Below are 19,698 nucleotides of genomic sequence, written 5' to 3' on the forward strand. Positions count from 1 at the left end.
TCAAACATACTGATGTACTTTTTCACATAACAGATGCATGCAATCATATGTGATTTTTTTCTTCACACCAATAACATTCACTTCTTTAAGATACTACTTATCTGGGAAAAGATACAAACAAAGTTTCAAAATTCTTTGGAAATGCACGCAGTCCTTTTTCCCACTAGTACAGGATGGTGTCTAGATTGCAGTTTATTCTTTACAGCAAAATGAAGAGAAAGCCAAAAGACTAGGATGTGTTTTCAAAAAGTCAGAATTGGACCCTGCAAGTGCCCAACCAAATTAATGCAGCATTCAATAGAGTTAATTTACTATGTCATCCAGCTGCTCCTGGAAATGCTGTGATTACCTTAGTGAAAACCTTCTCTGTGTGTGCCTCATTGACACTACTTGAACACCACCCCTTGAAATTTCACACACATGCAGTCAGCCCTTGTCACAGTGGAAATGCTCTGGCTGAGTGTGGAGCTAAGGATTTATCTACTTCAGTTTACTTAACAGAGAAACATTTGTACTTGTTGCCTGATAAAAATGATTTATGCATTCTCAGTTTTATTGTCAGCCGAATCAAAGCACAGCAGTTCTCTACAACCAGCTGGAAACTGTGGAAATATTCAGACTAAATAAAGATTTGGTTTATAGTCTAGTTCTTTATAAGGTGTAGAAAATCAGTTTTCAGCTGGCTGTCTAGACTTTGTAAATTTACATTCCACTATCCTTTCTTGGGGATTTTCAGTTCACAGTTTATCTGAAAAGTAATATATCCTAAAAATGAAAAGCAGATTGAATCAGATTATAATGTCATGTAACCCATCACAGAGCCTGAATCATTATTATTTGGTGATCACTATCAGTAACACTGATACACAGAAAACAACATGTCAGTGTTTTATGTAGTTTTCTGTAATATTAATTTCCAGCTCACTTGTGAATACAGAAAAAATGAAAAAGAAAATTATTGCCTCAATTTTACTCAAATATTTTGGGGAGGATTTTAGAATAATTTCAGCTTCTTTAATAAATGACAATGGGAATCAAACTCAATTTAAAAACAAACATTAAAAATCACTCTGCTAACTTCTCGGTTGACTGAAAGAGCACTTCAGTTCCAGTGTGCCCAGGACAGCTCCAGAAATGCAGAATGCTCCTTCTCCCCGTCTCAGCCCATCACTGGCATATTTGTTGACTGTCCCAGCCACTTGGATGTTTTTATCTTGTCAACTACTCCCTGCTGCAAATGTAGCTCCACAGAGCAAGCTCAGTGGCACAAATTATTGTCTCATAAGAGCACATTCCCTGCTCCACGTTTTGGCTCCTGCAGCCTGGCACAAGGCATTGGCAGAGAGCAGAAGATGCCTGTAGCTGCTGGCTGTGGTTACCTGTGGGGTGGGGATCTTACCATCCACTGAAAAGTAAACCAGGATATTTTACACAGAGTAACCCTTTATAAAAGCTACAGCAGGATTTAAATGGCCACTTTATCCCTATTGATCCCATACTGAAAACAGGAACTCTTATCAGTCAGACACATCTATGTATGCACACACACAGCTGAAAGGTAACAGTAGCTGCTGCACAACTCTTTTTTGTTTATTTGGGAAGTGCAGAAACAAAGGTTGGATCTAGGTTATCTTGTACTGTTAAAAACCTTCCTTTGGAGTTAAGAAATTATGCTGGGAGCTCACTGAATCTTACGGTGGCCACCAGAAAGTCTTTTCACTGTCAAGTGCTACTTTTTGAAAAGCTGAAATTATTATGGAAAGCATCTTTATTGTTCAATACTTCTTCCACCAAAATGGTACATAAAAATGTAAATTTCAAGAAATAATTCACTGCTTTAAATATTTATGGACACAGTTGGTTAAACTGCCATAAAGGCACTCAAATGTTTCAAGCACTTCCAGCTGTCATTGTATTTCAATATTTAAAGATATGCATTTTTCTTATTTATTTCACCTGAATCTCAGACTTTTCCATTTAAAGTATGAGATGGTTAAAATCTCTTATAAAGTACATATTTTACAAGTAACTGGCATGTACAATCTCCCCTCTAGGAAAGGTCTCCTAATAGCTGTGCACTAGGTAAGGCTGGCACATGAGCTGTGGCAGTAGAAAACCTAGAAGTGCTCAGGGAAGTGAGAAAAAAATGGAGCCCGTTGTAACTTGGACCTAAGAAAACTGAAATTACAGCTACAGAAACATCTTACCTAAAAAGCTATCATTCAAATGAGTATAACTCTGCGGCCAGTCTGCCACTCTGCTCTTAAACACAAATTAATTTCAGGTCCAGGTGGCTTCTTAGTGCCATGCTAAGTGATAAATAGCAGAACCTTTATTACTGCTTGGGGTTTTGGGGAAAGAAAGAAAGCAATTGTCTTAAGGAACTTAAATCGAGGATTGCTCTCTGCCATCTCTCTCAGCTGTGAGCTGAAATGTATAAGATAATCCATACATTATTAATTTATTCTTTTTTTTTCTTTGTGTTTGTTATAAACCTAAATAAATAATATATCACTCTAGGCGGAATTCACATACTGGGGGAAGCAAATGGTCTAAAATTCAGTATTCCCATTCAGGTGCAAAGCAAAGTCATTTGGGATGGGGTTTAGATGTGAGCCAGAGCTCCCGATCTCCTCCAGCCTCGACATATCAAACCTCACCTCGTCCGGCCGCAAGGTGGGCGTGGCCCTGGCTGAGGGAGCAGGAGCACAGAGCACCCCAAGTGCACACCTGGACGGGTGCAGATGCAGGATTAGACTGCAGCCAGCACGTGTGTTTGATGGTCAGAGCAACCTGAGACGTGCCGCAGGCACAGCCCCACCAGTGTCCCTTCTGCCACTGCTGGCACCACGGCAGCCTGTGCCCGTCTGACTGAGCACTTCCACAGGCACTGCATGTAGAGCCTTTCCTACTGAGCCTTTCAGAGAACTGCAGAGTTTCTTCTTTCTGCACCCCAGGGCTTTTTATTTACCTTTATTACACATTTAAGAATTAGAGCCGCCTCTTAATGGACTTCCTGATGTGTGGTGCATTGTCTGATTTGCAGAGTAGTAAATTTATCCCAACCTCTCCCAAAGAAAAATAACCAGCTATTAAAACCACATGCAAGAAACATGAATGATGCTTAGTGTTTAAAAAAAAAAACAAAAACCAAAAAACAAAGAGCATATCATACTGTCAGTGAAACCCATATCCTCATTTTTATTAACTATAGTGGTTTGTCTATTCTGACTTCATCCGCTTGCTAATTAAGCAGAAGTTTGCTTTGCATATCAATTTTTAATACCCCTTTTTTACAGTTAAGTGAGAGTTGCAGCAGCCAGCTTGTTCAATTAAAAGCAGCTCTGACCTAGTTCCATGTAAAATCAATAGAAAGCCTGAAAGAGTCTCAGAAACCATCTAACATTTAGGAAGAAATGGCTGAACTGCTTCTTGGTGTTCATGGAGCACATGTTTTTGTGAGCAGTATGGGGCTTTTTTCTGTTTTATGTGGTGAAATCCAGTGGAGATCACATCTGCCTGCTACAGACAGCAAAGGGAGAAGAGAGATTACTGAGAAAAATGCATTTGGTTGATTTTCTGTGGCTGTCCCAAACCTGGTAAGTGTGCAATCCTGGTTAGGAAAACAAGACAGGAAAAGAAAAAGCCACAATACCACTAACTGAAAACTAATAAAAGAAGGGATAGATTTATACCAAAATATTTATACCATAGATTTATCAACCAAAGCTTTAGAATAAAAATATTCAATGAAAATTATGAAAGTTATGATCTGGTTGAAAAAATAGAATTCTTTAAGTTTCAATAAACTTTGTCTGGCAGCATTAGTCCCTTAAAACACGAGTTTTTAAAAATTCACCATTGTAAGACATATTCAACACTGCTTGATGTCCTATGGTAAGAGGAAAAATCCTCTTGTATATTGACTGAAATAAAGGAAAACCTGTTTTTACTATTGAGTAAGGAGAGACATTTTCCATCCCTGGAAGTGTTCAAAAAATGTGTGGATATGGCACTTGAGGACACGGTTTAGTGGTGAACATGGTGGTCGTGCTGGGCTGACAGTTGTAACTAATGATCTTAGAGGTCTGTTCCAACCTTAATTCTGTGATTCTATGATTGGTCCAAGATGACCATATTTTGGCATATATTACAGAAGTGATGACAATCACCTGTTTCTAACAGGGCCATCATTATTTCTTAATTATTTACTCTGTGCTTGATCTTTTAAGTGGAAGATACGCACTGTACAGATATGCTACTAAAGCAAATAAAAGCAGTGTCCTGGGACTCTCAACATTACATCAAACAGCATTCTTGGCACTCTATTAACAAGTTTTATACTTAATTCAGACTAGTCACAATTACATAATTAAGCAGAACACTTTATTCTCTGACATTCACTGCATTTTTCTTTTTTATCATTTTTCTTTCAGAGCTTGGAATGCTGGAAATTGGTGACTTGCACTTAGAAAAACCTCAACAGAAACCTGTGTCCTCCGGTGCCTTTTTGTGCAAAAACCTAATTACAGCAAGTCAAAGGGAATTTTGTTATTGACTTCAACAGAGCAAGGGTTTTCCTTCCAGCAGTTATTAGCTGGGGCTAGCCAGCCATGCTGATTCCTATGAATGTATGGAATAGCTGATCATGGGGAGCTGCACCCCGATCTGCTGATAATCCAGGCTGTGCTTTCAATTAAAAAACCAAATGTGTGCACATATATTTCATACTCATAGGTGGGTATGAACAAGGTCTACGACTGTTTGCAGCAAATAGGATTTAAGTAGGAGAAGGAAGAAGCCTAATTTGAAAAGTCTGAGTGTGCCAGGCTTGTGAAACTTTGGTTTCACTCCATTAGCCTTGGACTAATTAGCAACATGCATTACACACAAGCACGGACTTCCATGCCCACCCTAAACTCCATAATGACCAAAGAAAACACTGTTAATGAAAACCGTAATGAAACTGTGGAAATCAGTAGCTGTAAAAGGTGGCCCAACTGTTACATGGCATTTGATTTGAAGGGATGGTACCTACTCTTACTTAAAGGCTTTCCTTCTCAGCCCTGTTCATTCCACCTCACACTCATTCTGTTATTCAGGTTCTTAAAATACCCTTGATCTTTGGATGAAGACACGATGGTTTGAGGGGCCTGCACAGATCCTAGCACAGTATGACAAGAAATCAGAAGGCAAGAGTGAGCCAAAAGAGCTGAAGTATAGAGAAATTTCAAGAAAAATGTTTTTGTAGGAAGTTCATGACCTTATGTTTCAAAGCTTCACTTCAAAAACATCAATCTTTCATAGAAGTCCTGGCTATATTAAACTTGTCAACACTCTTTTGTCAAGTTTTCTGCTGGAAAACAGCCTTTGAACTATTTCAGGAGTTTGAACGTAAGGTTTTTCCATAATCTGAACACTTTAATTTTTTCTAAAATGTATGTTTTTATCCAGATTCAGTAGTAAATATTAGTCAGAAAATGAAGATACAGTGAAGGATATGGATTGTGGAAACTGGAGACAGAAACCCTCCCTTTCATATGTGCACATAAAAATACCAAAGTTGAAGTGAAAATGGCTTTCTTTCCTGGATATTTTGTCTCTGGTTTAACTAGCTTTATGAAAAACATTTTTATAAATGCATTTCTCTTTATTGGTTTCATTAATGAATTAGAAAATTTTCCTTTCATTATTAGAACACACATGCCAACTGCACAGCTCTCCTTTTATGCAGCATGTTACCTGCAAAAGGGAATCCTGACACTTCCTGAGCACTGGCTTCATCTGAGTTCTGCTCTGTTTTACAGAGCCAGGCACACACACACTAATATTGCTGTGCAACCTCTGTGGCAAGCCAGCTGGGTCAGGATCCCAGGCAATTTTTGCTCTGCAAGTAAATGGTCTCTGTTATAGGATAAAACCTTCATGTCGTTCTGGCTTTCTCTGCATTTTGACAGAATTAATTATTTTAGGCCCTCCCCACATTCTAGTTAGAGGTTTCATTTTGTGAACTGGTTTTATTCTTGCTAGAAAAGCAACTGTGAAGCCATGCCAGCACAGACTTCCGATATTGAGGAAATAAGTAGAATTGCAGATGGTCTTGTAACAGCTCTGGCTGATGACTGTGCCTGCAAGGCCTTACTATTATTTTCTTCACAAGTAGGCTGAGCAGCTACTGTGGCTGGCACAAGGCTGTCTGTCTGTGTTACAGCACATACAAACTACATACAAATTACACAAACATTGCTGGAGCAGTAGATTAGCTACAGATTTCCTAGAAGAAGGTACTTTTTGAATCATGAATTCAAATTCACACACAAAAATAAAGTAATTGCCATCTTCAGCAAAATTAAACACACAGTTTCTCTCTTTCAGATGAGTAGTTAAAAGAACAATGGTTTTCCATACTCCTTCTTAAATGCCAGATAAAGTGCTAATTGCATGTTACTGTTTTAACAGTAAAATAATTATTAGGGATGGATAATTCTGTTCAGAGGAGTGAAAGGAACGTGAACCTTCACATAAAATTGAATGTAAAGGAACCTGATTTTTTAATATGCATGATTATCCTCACAATTATTTCCTCAATGTTCCTGTACTTTTCACCTTATCTATACCTAGCATGTTTGTACACCCCAGCAATTTCATAGTTTGATATTTGAATCATTTACATGTATAACCTAAATAAAACTACTTCCAACACTTTGATTTATCTTGTTACTGATAGAGTCTTGGAAGGTTCAGAGAAAATTGCAGGGGAAGCAGATCTACTTTTCCTCCATTAAGAGCCTAAGACTCTTTATCAGAGTATTACCCCTTCTCCCAGGCAACTAATGAGAGCAAATGAGGAAATGGCCTCAAACTGCACCAGGAGAACTTCAGGTTGGACATCAGGAAGAACTTCTTCACTGAGAGAGTTATCAAGAATTGGAACAGACTGCCCACAGCAGTGATGGAGTCACCATCCCTGGAAGGGTTCAGGAGATGACAGTCTATTCTTTGCTTTGCAAGGTGGTGTTTGGTCAAAGGTTGAACCTCATCCAGAAGGTCTTTTCCAACCTCGGTGACTCTATGGGTAGATTAGATAATACACTGACAGAAATGTGCAGCATATCATGCGTTCATTCACTACTCAGTGTTTATATTATTCACTGCAACATTCTAGAAACCAAAATACAGAGTGGTTTTGCAGGGAATGGCAACCTAAGACAAGGAGAGGACCCTCTTGTAGTAATTTATAATTGGATCCTATATCTTATCTATATCTTCAGGGACATTTGGATTGGGTCTTTAATGATGGGGTTTAAAGAAATGAGCTTGCTCAGGCAGTAATCAAATGAGTAGTGCAAAAAAGTGTGCTCTTTAAAAATGTATTTATAAATTTAAAAATGTATCTATAAACCACTTAGCCCAAGATAGTATTGTTTGTTACACAGATCAGTAAGGTAAAAGCATTTTAAGAAATATAAAGAGGAGAAAAAGCAGTCAGAAATACTGGACGTTTTTGGAACTGAGGGAATCAACCTTGTTCCTTCCTTTACTTCCCACAGAGTTCCCACCATCTTCTCTTAAATCACAGAGATTCTAGAGCTGTGTCACTGTAAGAACAGATAAGGCATTTATTTAAACTTTTTCCCTTGTAAAGATGCAATAACAGCAGCTCAAGAAATCATTGAATAGGTTTTCAGATCATAAGCTGGCATGCAAAAGAATTTAACAGTGACCTCAAGCAGCTCCTCTAGCTATGATGTAGATATTCCAGTTACTGAGGAAAAAAATACAAGTTTTGTTTGCAAAACTTTTTTTTTCTCTCACAATTAATTTTGAGGAAACTGTTATGAATGTCTCTGAAACTTGTATAGTATTTCACCATCCTAAAGTTCACAGTCCTTGGTGGTGGTGATGTGGTCTGGGTGGTTTTGTAACCTTTCCTAACCAACACTGGGATCTCCGTCTCTGTGATGTGGTTAAGCAAAGAAACTTAAATACTATCTCTATGCACTTGCCTGTGGAAAATGTCAAATGGGGTTCAAAGTGTTTTATGAACACTGTTCTTAAAAATAAACACAGACCTTCCTACTAATTATCTCTAGTTTTACTTTAGGACTTAACCAACAAAAATGCGCTAGAAACCTAATGCAAAGAAAATCTGACTCTCAATTCAGAAAAAGATGCATTTCCAGGTCCAGTGCTTGGTTATAAAGAGAAGTTCTGAAAGAGCTGGCAGCTTGTCCTCTCAAGCCACTGGCATTGCCAGCCCAGCCAGCTTCATCCGATGTGTCTGTGCCAACTTCCTGAGTGGAGGCTACATAAATAACCCTGCACCATTCTATTAAATCACAGTAGTTTCATTCCTATTCTCTTTTTTTATTTTTTCCTTAGTTCTTTCACAATAGGACCTGATACCCCACACTGACACCACATCCCCTGAAAAAAACACAGTGGGAAATTTTAAGAAAATGTATTTAGCAGTTTTGTTGAAGCCAATCTATGCTTCTGGAAAACATCACTAGATTAAACATTTCTTGCCATTAAGATTGAGCACACATAAATTGGTCATAAATTGTGTGGTCCTGCTTGAAACAGAAAGGCAATAAACTCTCAAATTCAGCATCCTGCTGTATCACTGCACCATTTTGAATACAAGCTGTTCTAGTCACCAAGGACACATTTATTTTCTTGAAGCCAGAGACACAGATGGTATAAACTGGAGTACCTCTCCCTATTTCAAATAAAAAGTGGTGATTTATAAATGCTGAGGATTTGGTCTAAAGGTCAAGATATTTCTCTGGCTTAGAAAGCTCTGTTCAGGGGAGTGGGGAAAATCAATGGCACTTAAAACTGAGAACCTATTATCATTATCCACATCCTTAAGTGCAGCACATGTTCCTTTGCTTGTTTACAACACAGCGAAGTGGGTGCCAGTAAGTGAATTTAAGGCATTTTTCACCCTCTATTTTTAACAACTTCCAGATATCTCACATCTTACTGTACATTAAACCTAAAGAGAAGATGTCTTTTTCATTTCTTTACCTGAAACCATCTTTTACTTGAAATATAACAGAGAGAGAATAGCTTTATCTCTTTTTCTTTTCTACCCCTTACAAGTTTATTTCTTCTTCAGAAAAAGAAATTGTATCAAGCAGTCAAGTAATATAAACAGAAGGAATAAATAAATCTGTATACATCAATCAGAGACAGCAGCTGTTTCCAGAAAAACCTGAGCAATTATTTATGAAATTATGTCTTCTTGAATGCTTCTGCATACCCTCAGAATCCCAGGAGGGCCTGATTTCCTGATGAGCCTAAATTGCTGAATTAGAAGGGGAGACAATGCCATGGTACCAATTAGCAAAAGTATTGCATATCATCTCAAAATGCTTGTTTTCTGTTTTAATAACTGCGTCTAACAAAGACATTCCTTCATTCTAAGTATGGAGGAACCTCCCACCATCAGTGACTTGAATGACTAAATGCCCTTAAAATGGCCATACTCACTTTTGTGTGAAAGCAGCAAGACAACAAACACATAGCATGCATTTCAATCAAGGAACAGGTGTCCATTGATTTATCCATTGGAAACAAGTTCTTAAACCTGACATTACCCCTGATGCCAAGAAAGGATGGAATTGCTGGAGTGCAATGCAAAATGGGGCAGTGATGGTGGAGCTGTGACATGGAATTATCACACAGGGATGTGCAAGGTGCCACAGGGCTGCTGTGGGTGCTTCTGCACATTTCCCCTTTGTACCTTTGCTTTGCAGTTCACTCCTTCCCCCTTAGAGTAAACAAGCCCAGGTGAAATGTTCTCCTGCCTTTTGTGGGCTTAGCTGAAAGACCTTACTGACACATTATGATTTTTCTTTCCAATTATTATCTGTGATTGCTAATTGGGGAACACATGTTAGCTTTCACAAGAGTCTCCAGCTGGCTGGATTAGCTGATCCAGCCCAAAATACTTAGTCCAGTGCACACCTTCCCTTTCTAGGGATCTAAGGACTATTGAGGAAGGACAACAGCAGGCATGGCTGAAGGAGCACTCAAGACCACTGAACTGCAAAGTGAATCTTGTTTTTTCCCAGAAATTTGGCTCCTGAAGGATGCTGACCACGTGTGGTCATCCCTATGCGTACACTTCAGGCATTTTCAGTGATGTCCCACATCATGGCGCAGCCCCCAAGAGACTTGTCCCTTAGGGAAGGACAGAGCTGTAGAGGCCCAAGTGACCCTGGCAGGCCAGGAAGATCATGGCCTTTGTGGATGCAGGTGTCCACAGCTCTTGCCCCAAATATGCACTCACAAGTGAGCACCTGAAGAAGTATTTCTGATGCTGCAACTCCTTGGCTTGCTGATATCTTTGTAGATCAGAATAGATGCAGCAACATAGCCCTCTTCGGGTTTAACTAAATGGAATTAACTGTGGTAAAATCATATCCTTCCAGGAGTGGATGAGTGTCATTCTCTTCAAAGCTCAGGTTTTCTTTACCTTTTCCTCCGGCACTTTCCCCTGCTCCCACTGCGTGTTTGCTTTCAGATCTACTTTCAGGACTGTTAAATGAGATGTGCCTGTATTGATCACCTCGTTTAATCCCACACATATCATAGCTCATCAGATTACAAAATCTTATATTAGGGAAATGGATGCTTCTCCAGTGATGGAGAAGTCAGTACACCTCTGGCTCAAAGGTTCAGGAATAACTTCAGTTATGCAGTATTATTTCTGAAGAGCTGTTGCTGTCTCATTAAACGGAATATAACATTCATACTACATAGAATCAATTGCTACAATGCAGAAAAGGGTCAGAGAATTAGGCTGACATCCCTTTAGATGAAAATATGGAAAAAAAATTAACCCAGAGGTTATAAATAAAGTAGGCATTCAAATTTTAGTCTCTAATGCTGACTCAGCTGTGCAGAAGTTGAGAAATGGATTTAATGAAATATCTATAATGGGTTTTATGGCCAGCCTCATCTTGCAGGCAAGCTTTTCCTCCTCAGAACACCAGAGGATGAGCAGGTATACAAATGAGAAGGTATGCACACAATGCCATCCCAATCCCACCCTTCTTACTCTGTTAGAAATACATAAACTGAAGTCCTGCCCTATGTCCCTCATTCTGGACTTAATTCATGAAGATGGAGGTTAAATGGGCCCACGTAGGATGAATTTTCACTTCATGCATCTCGCAAACTCTGTTCTCCATCACATTGCTCTATCTAACAAGAAACCCAAAGCTGACTGAGAAACATAGAATAGCCTAGGTTAGAAGGGACCTTAAAGATCATCTAGTTTCAACCTCCCTGCCATGGGCAGAGATGTCATTTACTAGATCAGGTTGCTCAGGGCCCCATCCAATCTGGCCTTGAACATTGACAGGAATGGGACATCCAATACTAGCTGCCCGAAATCAGCCTGAGCTCTCTTTTAACTGAGCTCCTTCAGCTCCTCTCCTCACACTATTTGATATGTTTAGATTCTTAATTCAGTGGGTGCCAGCCAGGAACAGGAAATGTTACTAATTATCCCAATTTTCAATCACTATAACTGATTTTTCAAAGTAGCACGCTCACAAATTTCCTCCCTATATGTGACTAGAAGCTGAAGAGTGAAACTCTGTGTAGGCAAAAGCCAAAGCAGCTCTGAAGCCCTGCAGAGCTGCTTAGGAAAAATACCCCTGAGCTGCTGTGCATCACTTGTTTTGATCTCCCACCTTGTGCCCACACAGCCGAGGTCACTGCTCTCTTGTGCAGTTCATTAGGGTGAATGTTTGCAATAATCACTCAAAACTGGCATGAAGTTCCCAGGAAACTGTGAGGCAACGGAAACCTTAACAAATGGAAACAATCAATATACAGAAAAAAAGGCTGGTCCTGACAAGGATTTACAGGACCATCTCACAAAGAAAGCCTTGGAGCCACACACAGCCTGAAAGCCAGTGCAGTGCAGATGCACAGCAGCCTCTCTTCTGCGCTGTAGGATGTGGGGATGTCTTCAGGCACATGACTCCAGTGCTAGTTTCTCATGGAGTACAGTGTGTTTCTATGGTGCAGAAATGACAGAAGCAGCAAATACAGCTCCAGAAAATCTTAAGACCATTTATTTCCTCTCCCTCCATAAAGCCCTCTCCACTGAAGGACACAGGTAACACAGACACTCAGCGTGCACAGTGACAACAAAGGGACTCTGTGTGGCTCCACACAGCTGGGTTGAGTGGCCATACTTAAACACCTTCCAGCTGCATCAGAAAAGGGCACAGTGCAGCAGCCCAAGGACACCTGGCAGTGTTGGTACCCTTTAAACAGTTTCCCTCTGACCTCTGAGGACTAATACTGTATTTCATAGGGGTCTGCCAAGTGTTAGGGCACACTGCCATATTACCCCACACAAAAGCAGGAAGGATTAAGGAACAGTCAATGACAATTAGTAATATCTATCTTTTCTGCTCTTTCACATTCTTCCTGTTCTACACCTTTCTTCAGTTTTCTGTAGGGCTGTCTCCATCTTTTTGCATTTTTTTTTCCATAATGTTCCACCAACTTTTTTTCATGTCTGATTTGGCCTTACAATTTACTTTTCTTTGTTCTTTTCTCCCCACTTTCATAATTGTGCTGTAATGTATATTTAAGATGTTAACAGCATACAAGAGGGTTTTTAGAAAACAGGACAATAAGTGAGCTGCTTATAAAATCCAGATTTGCACATCACAGCTGCAGCCAGTGGATGCTGAGTGTGTTCAGCAATGTTTGGAGCTTCAATCAAAGATCATATCCTCAGAGGACATGGCTCTGAGGCTCCCTAGTATCACTGATTTATCCCAATTTCTCAATAATGCAAATGACCCCTAAAGAAATAGAGGGGGATAAAAATGGAAAAATGACAGAAAAGTGAAGTAAAAAATACAGAAAAGCTAAAAGGGCAGCTTTACTTTTATACTAAAGCTTTTGAGCAGAAATTGTTTTTGTGTAGTTCCACCTCCTCATCAAAACAAAACCAAAACAAAAAACCCCAGCCAACCAACCAAAAAAAAACACTCAAAAAGGACACAAATTAAAAGCCAACAAATAAATTGGTAGTTTGGACATAGATGCCAAATTTCCACAAAATCAGTTGCAGTAGCCATAGAGATGAGACAATTATCTCTGTAATTGCTGAAATATTTTCCAAATCAACTCAGCTGAACATAAAATTTAGTATTGTGCTTTTCTTTCATACTAGCATATGGTAGTGAGAACTTTAGACAAGTCACAGGGGGCAGAGTCTTGGAAGGTTCAATGAGAAAGTTGCTTGAGATGTGGTCTGAATAATTTTACATTTTAGGAGCAAATATTTTTAATTCCTAGCATGACTTTGTAAGAGTCCTATACTTTCTTTTTTTTCGTGCTTATTATCCTCTAGATTCTGGAAACCTTTCTGTATTCTGAGAACAAATCACCCTGAGGGGGCAGTCCCAGTTAGCCTCACTCTGTGTTTGCTCACCCACTGCTTCAAACAAACAAACCAGAATGGTGTGAGTGCCTTAGGCTTCCAGGGTGATTTGTAGGAGCACGGTTTCTTTAACATATCAGACGAGTAGCCCAGCCTCCCCTGTCTATCACCATGTAAATCATGACATGTAAATGTGGCAGTCTGGTGAAATGCCATGTTCAAATCTCCCAGTTTAGATTCTTTATGGTGGATCATTTCAATATAGAATTGCAAGACATAAAGCTGGACCTGTATGTGTTTTCTGAAAATCTTAGAGTGTCTTCTACCTCTGCAATATCTGAACACAAACCTGATTCTTGCTCAGGGCAGTAATCCCACAGGATTAAGTCATACTGTAAATACCAGACAAATTACAATCGGATTAGATGGGCAGTCTGTTCATTTACTCAACACAGCTGCACTCCAGAGTCTTTTCACCACTGGTGTCTATTTATAACATGAATGTGTTCTTCTTAAAGTGAATGATCATAATTTCAATTTCATATCTCTCTTGTTCTTACCATTTGTGGCCAATAAGGAGCACATTTCTACTTCCTAAGGAGCAAAGAGAATGCTCCTTGAGAGGCCAACACAGCTGTTCTCGGTACAGATCTGAAGGGCAAGATTTAGTTTAAATTTATTGGTGAAGAGTCCTTTCAAAGTTTTGCATTCAATTTCAGTCAAGTAGAATATAGAAAACATATTCTGGAGATAGGTATGAGACAGCAGCACAGATATGCTGAAATTTCCCAGGACTTGCAATGGTCATGGCAGGAATTTCTCCAGGTTCCAAACTTGCTTACACTGGTGAGCATACAAACATCACTGGGTATATCTGGTGTAGCATGGGGTTTATAGTGGATTTGTGCTCACTTCTGAATGAGAAGAATGATTAATAATGTTCAGTATTACCTGCCAAAATCTCCCTAGCACTTCACTGAAATTATTTATAAATGTCACATCACATAGCTCATAATTGTTCCCAATTACAAGAATCATCTGGCCTTTTAGATACAAGCTTACTTTCATCCAGCACCCAAATCTGGTGTTACTGTATTTTTACTACTGAAATCAATTAATGAAACCCTACTGAATCATGGAGCTGAGACTTTCATAAAACAGGATTAATGACTGCAGGCCATGAAAAACTAAAGGCAAATTAAGCAAACTTCTGCACCAACTAGTATTCTCAGTATCTTGCTAACTGTATTCTCACCTTCACCTTCTGACTGCAGAGTCGTTATTCCTGATGTGCACAGAGATAAATAAGAATAATACCGAGGCTGGAGAAGTGGAGTCTGTGAGTCAGGAGGTATGTGTTGTAGGCCAACCCAACCCATTGCCACCAAGCTTCTCCATTCTTACACACAGGCATGTCCTCACTCAGCTGCAGGGGTGCGAGGCAGACAACTTTGCCCATGGAAACCCAGAGGGGGTATCCTGCTGAGCACCCTGAGCATGACCCAAAGTGCTGTGACCACACTGCAATGAGTGACATAACAGAGTGGCACAAACACAACCAGAAATGCAGTGTGGAATTCACTTCCCTTCCGTAGTGATACAGCAGTCTGGAAACCAGAACACTCTCTTTTATCAGGTATAAACCAGCGCAGTTTATCATACCATATTGAATATGTTAGAGCTGTCAATAGCCACAATATAGTGCCTACACAAACACAAGATCAGCTGCTCTCCAAAGACAGCTTTTCCATTAGGCAGGTGTCAAGAATTCAAAGTCATAAACAGATTTAAGTGCAGGAGAAAGCATCCCAAGTCTGCTTTGCAGTGAGACAGGAGGTGTTAGAACGACCTTCCACTGCAGGACACCCACTGAACAGGAACATTTCTGCAACAGAGTATTTCTGCAACAGAAATACTGGTGCCAGGTTCTGCTTTCACACATGTGACTCCTATTGATTTCAAAAGGAGTTTCCGTATTTCACTAGCTCAGAAGTACATGGTGTACATGGTGTAAACCTGAATGCATATGGAACATTGATTTTATGACACAGCATATGACAAGTCAATATTGGCTTAAGGTTTTCCTGCACAGTCTCCTTCTGTGCTTTTCTTCCTGTATGGGTTTATAGGTTATGTGCATTACAGGGCATGTTGGTTTTCAGATCAATTCACAGCACAACCTCCCAACCATCTTTCAGTCCAACTGAAAGAGATATTCCATGGCACAACATGGAAGGAGAGGAATGGTTTACACAGGATCACAGAATCATTTAGGTTGGAAAAGACCTCCAAGATCATTGACATTAACCTTTGCCCAAGGCTTAACCAAGGTTAAGCTGGTACCTCTGGTTGCCATCATATTTTCCAGGATTTCTGGTGAAGTTAAGGGCAATCAGTGGATCTTTGCAAATAACCCTCAACAGCTACTGTTCAGTTATTTTGCCGCAAGCTGCTTATATTGTCTTAGCATCCATCAAGTAAGAAAGCATGTGACATGGTGGGAAGATCCCAACTCCCATGGAACCTTTACAGCTGTGGAAAAATTAATGAAAACTGACTCTTTTTACAAGACCAAGCCATGAATTGTACTTCTGCAGTGCAGTATACATACTTAAAAACCTTAAAAATGTAACAGTATGAAGACGAGGGCAATTTTATCAATAATAATATTTCTTTTCATTACAAGAAATTTATATAAGGAATTCAGACTTCTGAGATATTTAATGTTTTCAAGCACTCAATTTAGTAAAATACAGTGGCAGATATTATTATACAAAGAAGAATGAGGAAAAATTACATCAAGGACTTACTTTCTGCAGGTTCCTTAGATCTTCTGCCACTGGAGGACTTCCTCAGGAGACTTCGTCCTGAGGTGAAGAGGCTGGTTAGTTCCTCCAGAGGACTGGTGGGTGTCCGAGAACGGGAACTGCTCTGAGATGATGACCCGTAGGTGCTGACCGAGACACTGACCATCTTTCCTCCTTCTTGCAATGTGTTTCTGGCTGTAGAATGAGGCACTGATGGAGAGCTTCTTGAGAGACTTCCTGAATGTACAGAGTCATAAGGTGGAGGTCTTTTGAGGCTTAAGGGGGTAAGAGACCTACCCATACTGACAGGAGAAGGTGAGGCAGAGTGACTTTTAGGATAACCGTGTGGAGATTGCGTTCTGTATAAGGTAGAAGGATGAGGAGGTGAGGAGGTGTGCCCAGGGGTGCTAGTTCCATGAGATACTGTCTGGTCTTTCTCCAGTTTTTGATGTCCTGGTGTATGAGGTGGCAGTGAAGATGGAGAAGCTCCAGCTTGCTGTTTGATGTAAGACACATTTTCTAAAACAGGAAGCTTTGTGACCTCTAGTGGAGTTAGAGGAGATTCGTCAGAATTTGGGGAACACTGCACTGGTGCTGGTGGGAACACCAGTAGTGGAGGTCTGTGAGAAAGCAGGTTTGGAAATGGCGGGGGTATGTCACAAAGCAAGCCCTTGGGAGTGGATGGCACTGAAGACTTGGTGAAATCTAAGTCAGGCACTGTGGGAGTAGCACACTGAGAAGAACAAGTGTGATGGTCATATTCACATTGACATTTTGAATCTTGGCCTACATCATCAAATATAGGGTATTTCATCTCCTCATAGACTGCTTCGCTTTGGTCATCCTCATCTTTTTTGAAGTCTCTGAGAATATTCCCAACCATTTCAATATAAACAGGCTCTTCTTCCTCTGTATCTGGAGCAGGACTGCTGACCTGCGAGAGCGAGGCATCCCTAGTGAGTGTTGTCTTCATAGGGCCATGCTTTTTGATATATGTTTCATCAAAAGATGTGCTTAGCTGTGTGTTTGGGTTTCGTTTCGGCTTAGGAGGTGGAATCTTCTTTGTGTACTCATCACTGTGAGGTCTTGGTTTGGCTGACACTGAAAACAGAACAAAACATGAACTAGTCAGAAGCCTGTAACACACTTTGTCAACTATAGGGTCCCTGTTAGAGTGTCATAATTCTGGAATGGATTTCCTGAGACCAGCTTGTTGCTGGTTTTCTCTGGTATTACATCAACAGAACGCTATAAAAATAACACTCGATTCAAAACACTCCTAGACTTCCCCCAGAATGCTCTGACACTCCAGGATTAAGTAACTAGTGAGCACTTCCCTTCCTCCGAGACATCTGTTCTTTCCCAAACTCTTTGGGACAGGGGACTTTCCATTTTTAAATATTATGCTTTTCAAATATCACTGTGGGATTTTAAAGACCAAAAGAGTTGCCAATGACATAACACTAGTGTCAAAATGAACTCCTTTTGGCTCCAAGAGAACAGTTAAGATCCTGGACAGTCATACTGGAATGACACTGATGTAACTCTGCAGTGACAAAGTGATGAATGAAGACCTTTTTATTTATAGTAACTTCTTGCATGAAGCACAATGATTGTGTCATCACTAACTGAGAAAGAAAATACTCATACACACACTGTAAAATCTGCTGTTGAGATAATCCTAGTGATTTATCTTGACTCTATTCTATTGTTAATGAGATTTCTGTGAAGTCAAGGAATAACAAAGTATCTCACAGATTCGGATCCTTTCCACACAGGTTACTTATAGAAACCTTGGTTTAGAAATTATAACTCAAAAGATTGAGATGAAATTCATTTGAAATTAGAGGTCAAGGGTTTCTTGGAAATTATCCTTTATGAATTAAACAATAAAGAAACTCATGCAAATTGCATTTTGTTCACTTTGCATAAAGAGCTAATAAAACATCTCATTAAATGTTAGGGTTAATAAAATGCCTCATTAAATGTTTAAGTGAAGTCAGTTTTTATCCTAAGCAGACTCAACAAACTTGTTCAGAAACAAAATTTATCACATACACTAAACCTAGTTTATATTTCTAGAAGGTAGTTGATACCTCATTGGTAAGTTCCCCAGTTCAAACAGACAAACAAACACACAAAACTAAACTAGTGGCCAGGTTAGAATGGCAGCTTTCCTGCATTTCCAAATTTTGTTGCTCCTTGTAATTCACTGCGGCATATCTGCCACTTTGAACTCAATGCTCAAAGAAATTTCCAGAAATTTTCTTCTGCTGACCCATCAGCAAACAGTCAGCAAATGTCTGACATTAAACCAGGCAGGCAGCATTCATGGAGTTGAAACCTCTTTTAGAAACAGCCTTAAACATATTACTAAAGTCAGCAGTGAGCCAGTGCTCTGCCAGCTCAAAGACAGCATTTTGAGTCTGGGAGGACGCTGGCTCAGAGCTGGAAGACACCTGCATTAAAGCACCTTACTAACGTGATTTGGTCACTATCAGAGGAGGATTCAAACAGTGTTATCACTTTCTCACACTTTTGCTTTGATCTGCTAAATAACTTCTATTCAATTCCCACAAGGCATAGCAGTAAAGGCAGATGATAAACAAGTTTTGTCCAGGAATAAGGAGCTGTGAATGTGTATGTATACAAAGAAATGAGACTACTCTTTGTCAGCAGCATTTGTTTTAGCTTAACACATAACTAAGGTACAACAGAACAAAAAGCAAAAGAAATCTTGCCAGAATTAAAAGAAAAAAAAAGACTCAAAAAATTGTATTACACTTTCATGATGGTTCCAATTAATGTGTTCCACTTTGCAGCAGGCTAGGGACATGCCAAAACCACCACAGATAAGGGTGTTAGGTAGCTAGATAGTTTTTCACTATGTGGGTATGTCCTAATGCATTTTAAATTTGTCTTTTTAATTAACCCAAGTTAATTTTCTTGACTGTATTAGGCTAGACTTCTGGGAATAAGATGTAGGCTACCAGAATCATTTGGGTTTTGCAGAAAATATTACTTGTGATGTATCTGACAGTACCAGCAGATTTTTCTTGCCTGCTTCCAGCTAAATCATGATTACATTTCTGTTTAGTCTCTTATTTGTATATTATGTTTGTATATATTCTACTAGCATAAACATGATCTCAGTCCTCTCTCCAACCTCTGTTAATCTGATTTACAACCCTGTCAAAAGCAATCTTATTCAGATTGCTGGCATTAAAATGAAGACAGTCAATGAAACTGGCACAAACTGCCTATCATTTGTGAACACATACATGACCTGAACTCTAATTTAGCTGCATTTGAAAATTGTGTATTTTGTATACAAAGGCTTCTCACAGTCTTCAGTTCCCTGTGCATCACACTGCCATAACTAATGGATACCTGAGAAAGGAACGTTTGCTGCTCCTCTGCTTCCTCAGATCCCTATTCCCAGTGCTGCCTTTTACATCTTCTGTG

At 39.6% G+C, this 19,698-nt stretch overlaps 1 protein-coding gene across 7 annotated transcripts in view; it reads right to left on the reverse strand.

Moving 5' to 3' along the window:
• Positions 1-19,698, reverse strand: part of NYAP2 (neuronal tyrosine-phosphorylated phosphoinositide-3-kinase adaptor 2) — a 136,805-nt gene that overhangs the window by 38,111 nt on the left and 78,996 nt on the right. For all 7 annotated transcript variants that reach the window (XM_020584934.2, XM_020584932.2, XM_020584931.2 and 4 more), the window contains one exon: positions 16,237-17,334. In XM_020584934.2, coding sequence (XP_020440523.2) covers positions 16,237-17,334 — 1,098 coding nt within the window. The remainder of the gene's footprint in view (positions 1-16,236; positions 17,335-19,698) is intronic.

Source organism: Corvus cornix, chromosome 9 (genome assembly GCF_000738735.6).
Source record: "Corvus cornix cornix isolate S_Up_H32 chromosome 9, ASM73873v5, whole genome shotgun sequence".
Lineage (NCBI taxonomy): Eukaryota > Metazoa > Chordata > Aves > Passeriformes > Corvidae > Corvus > Corvus cornix.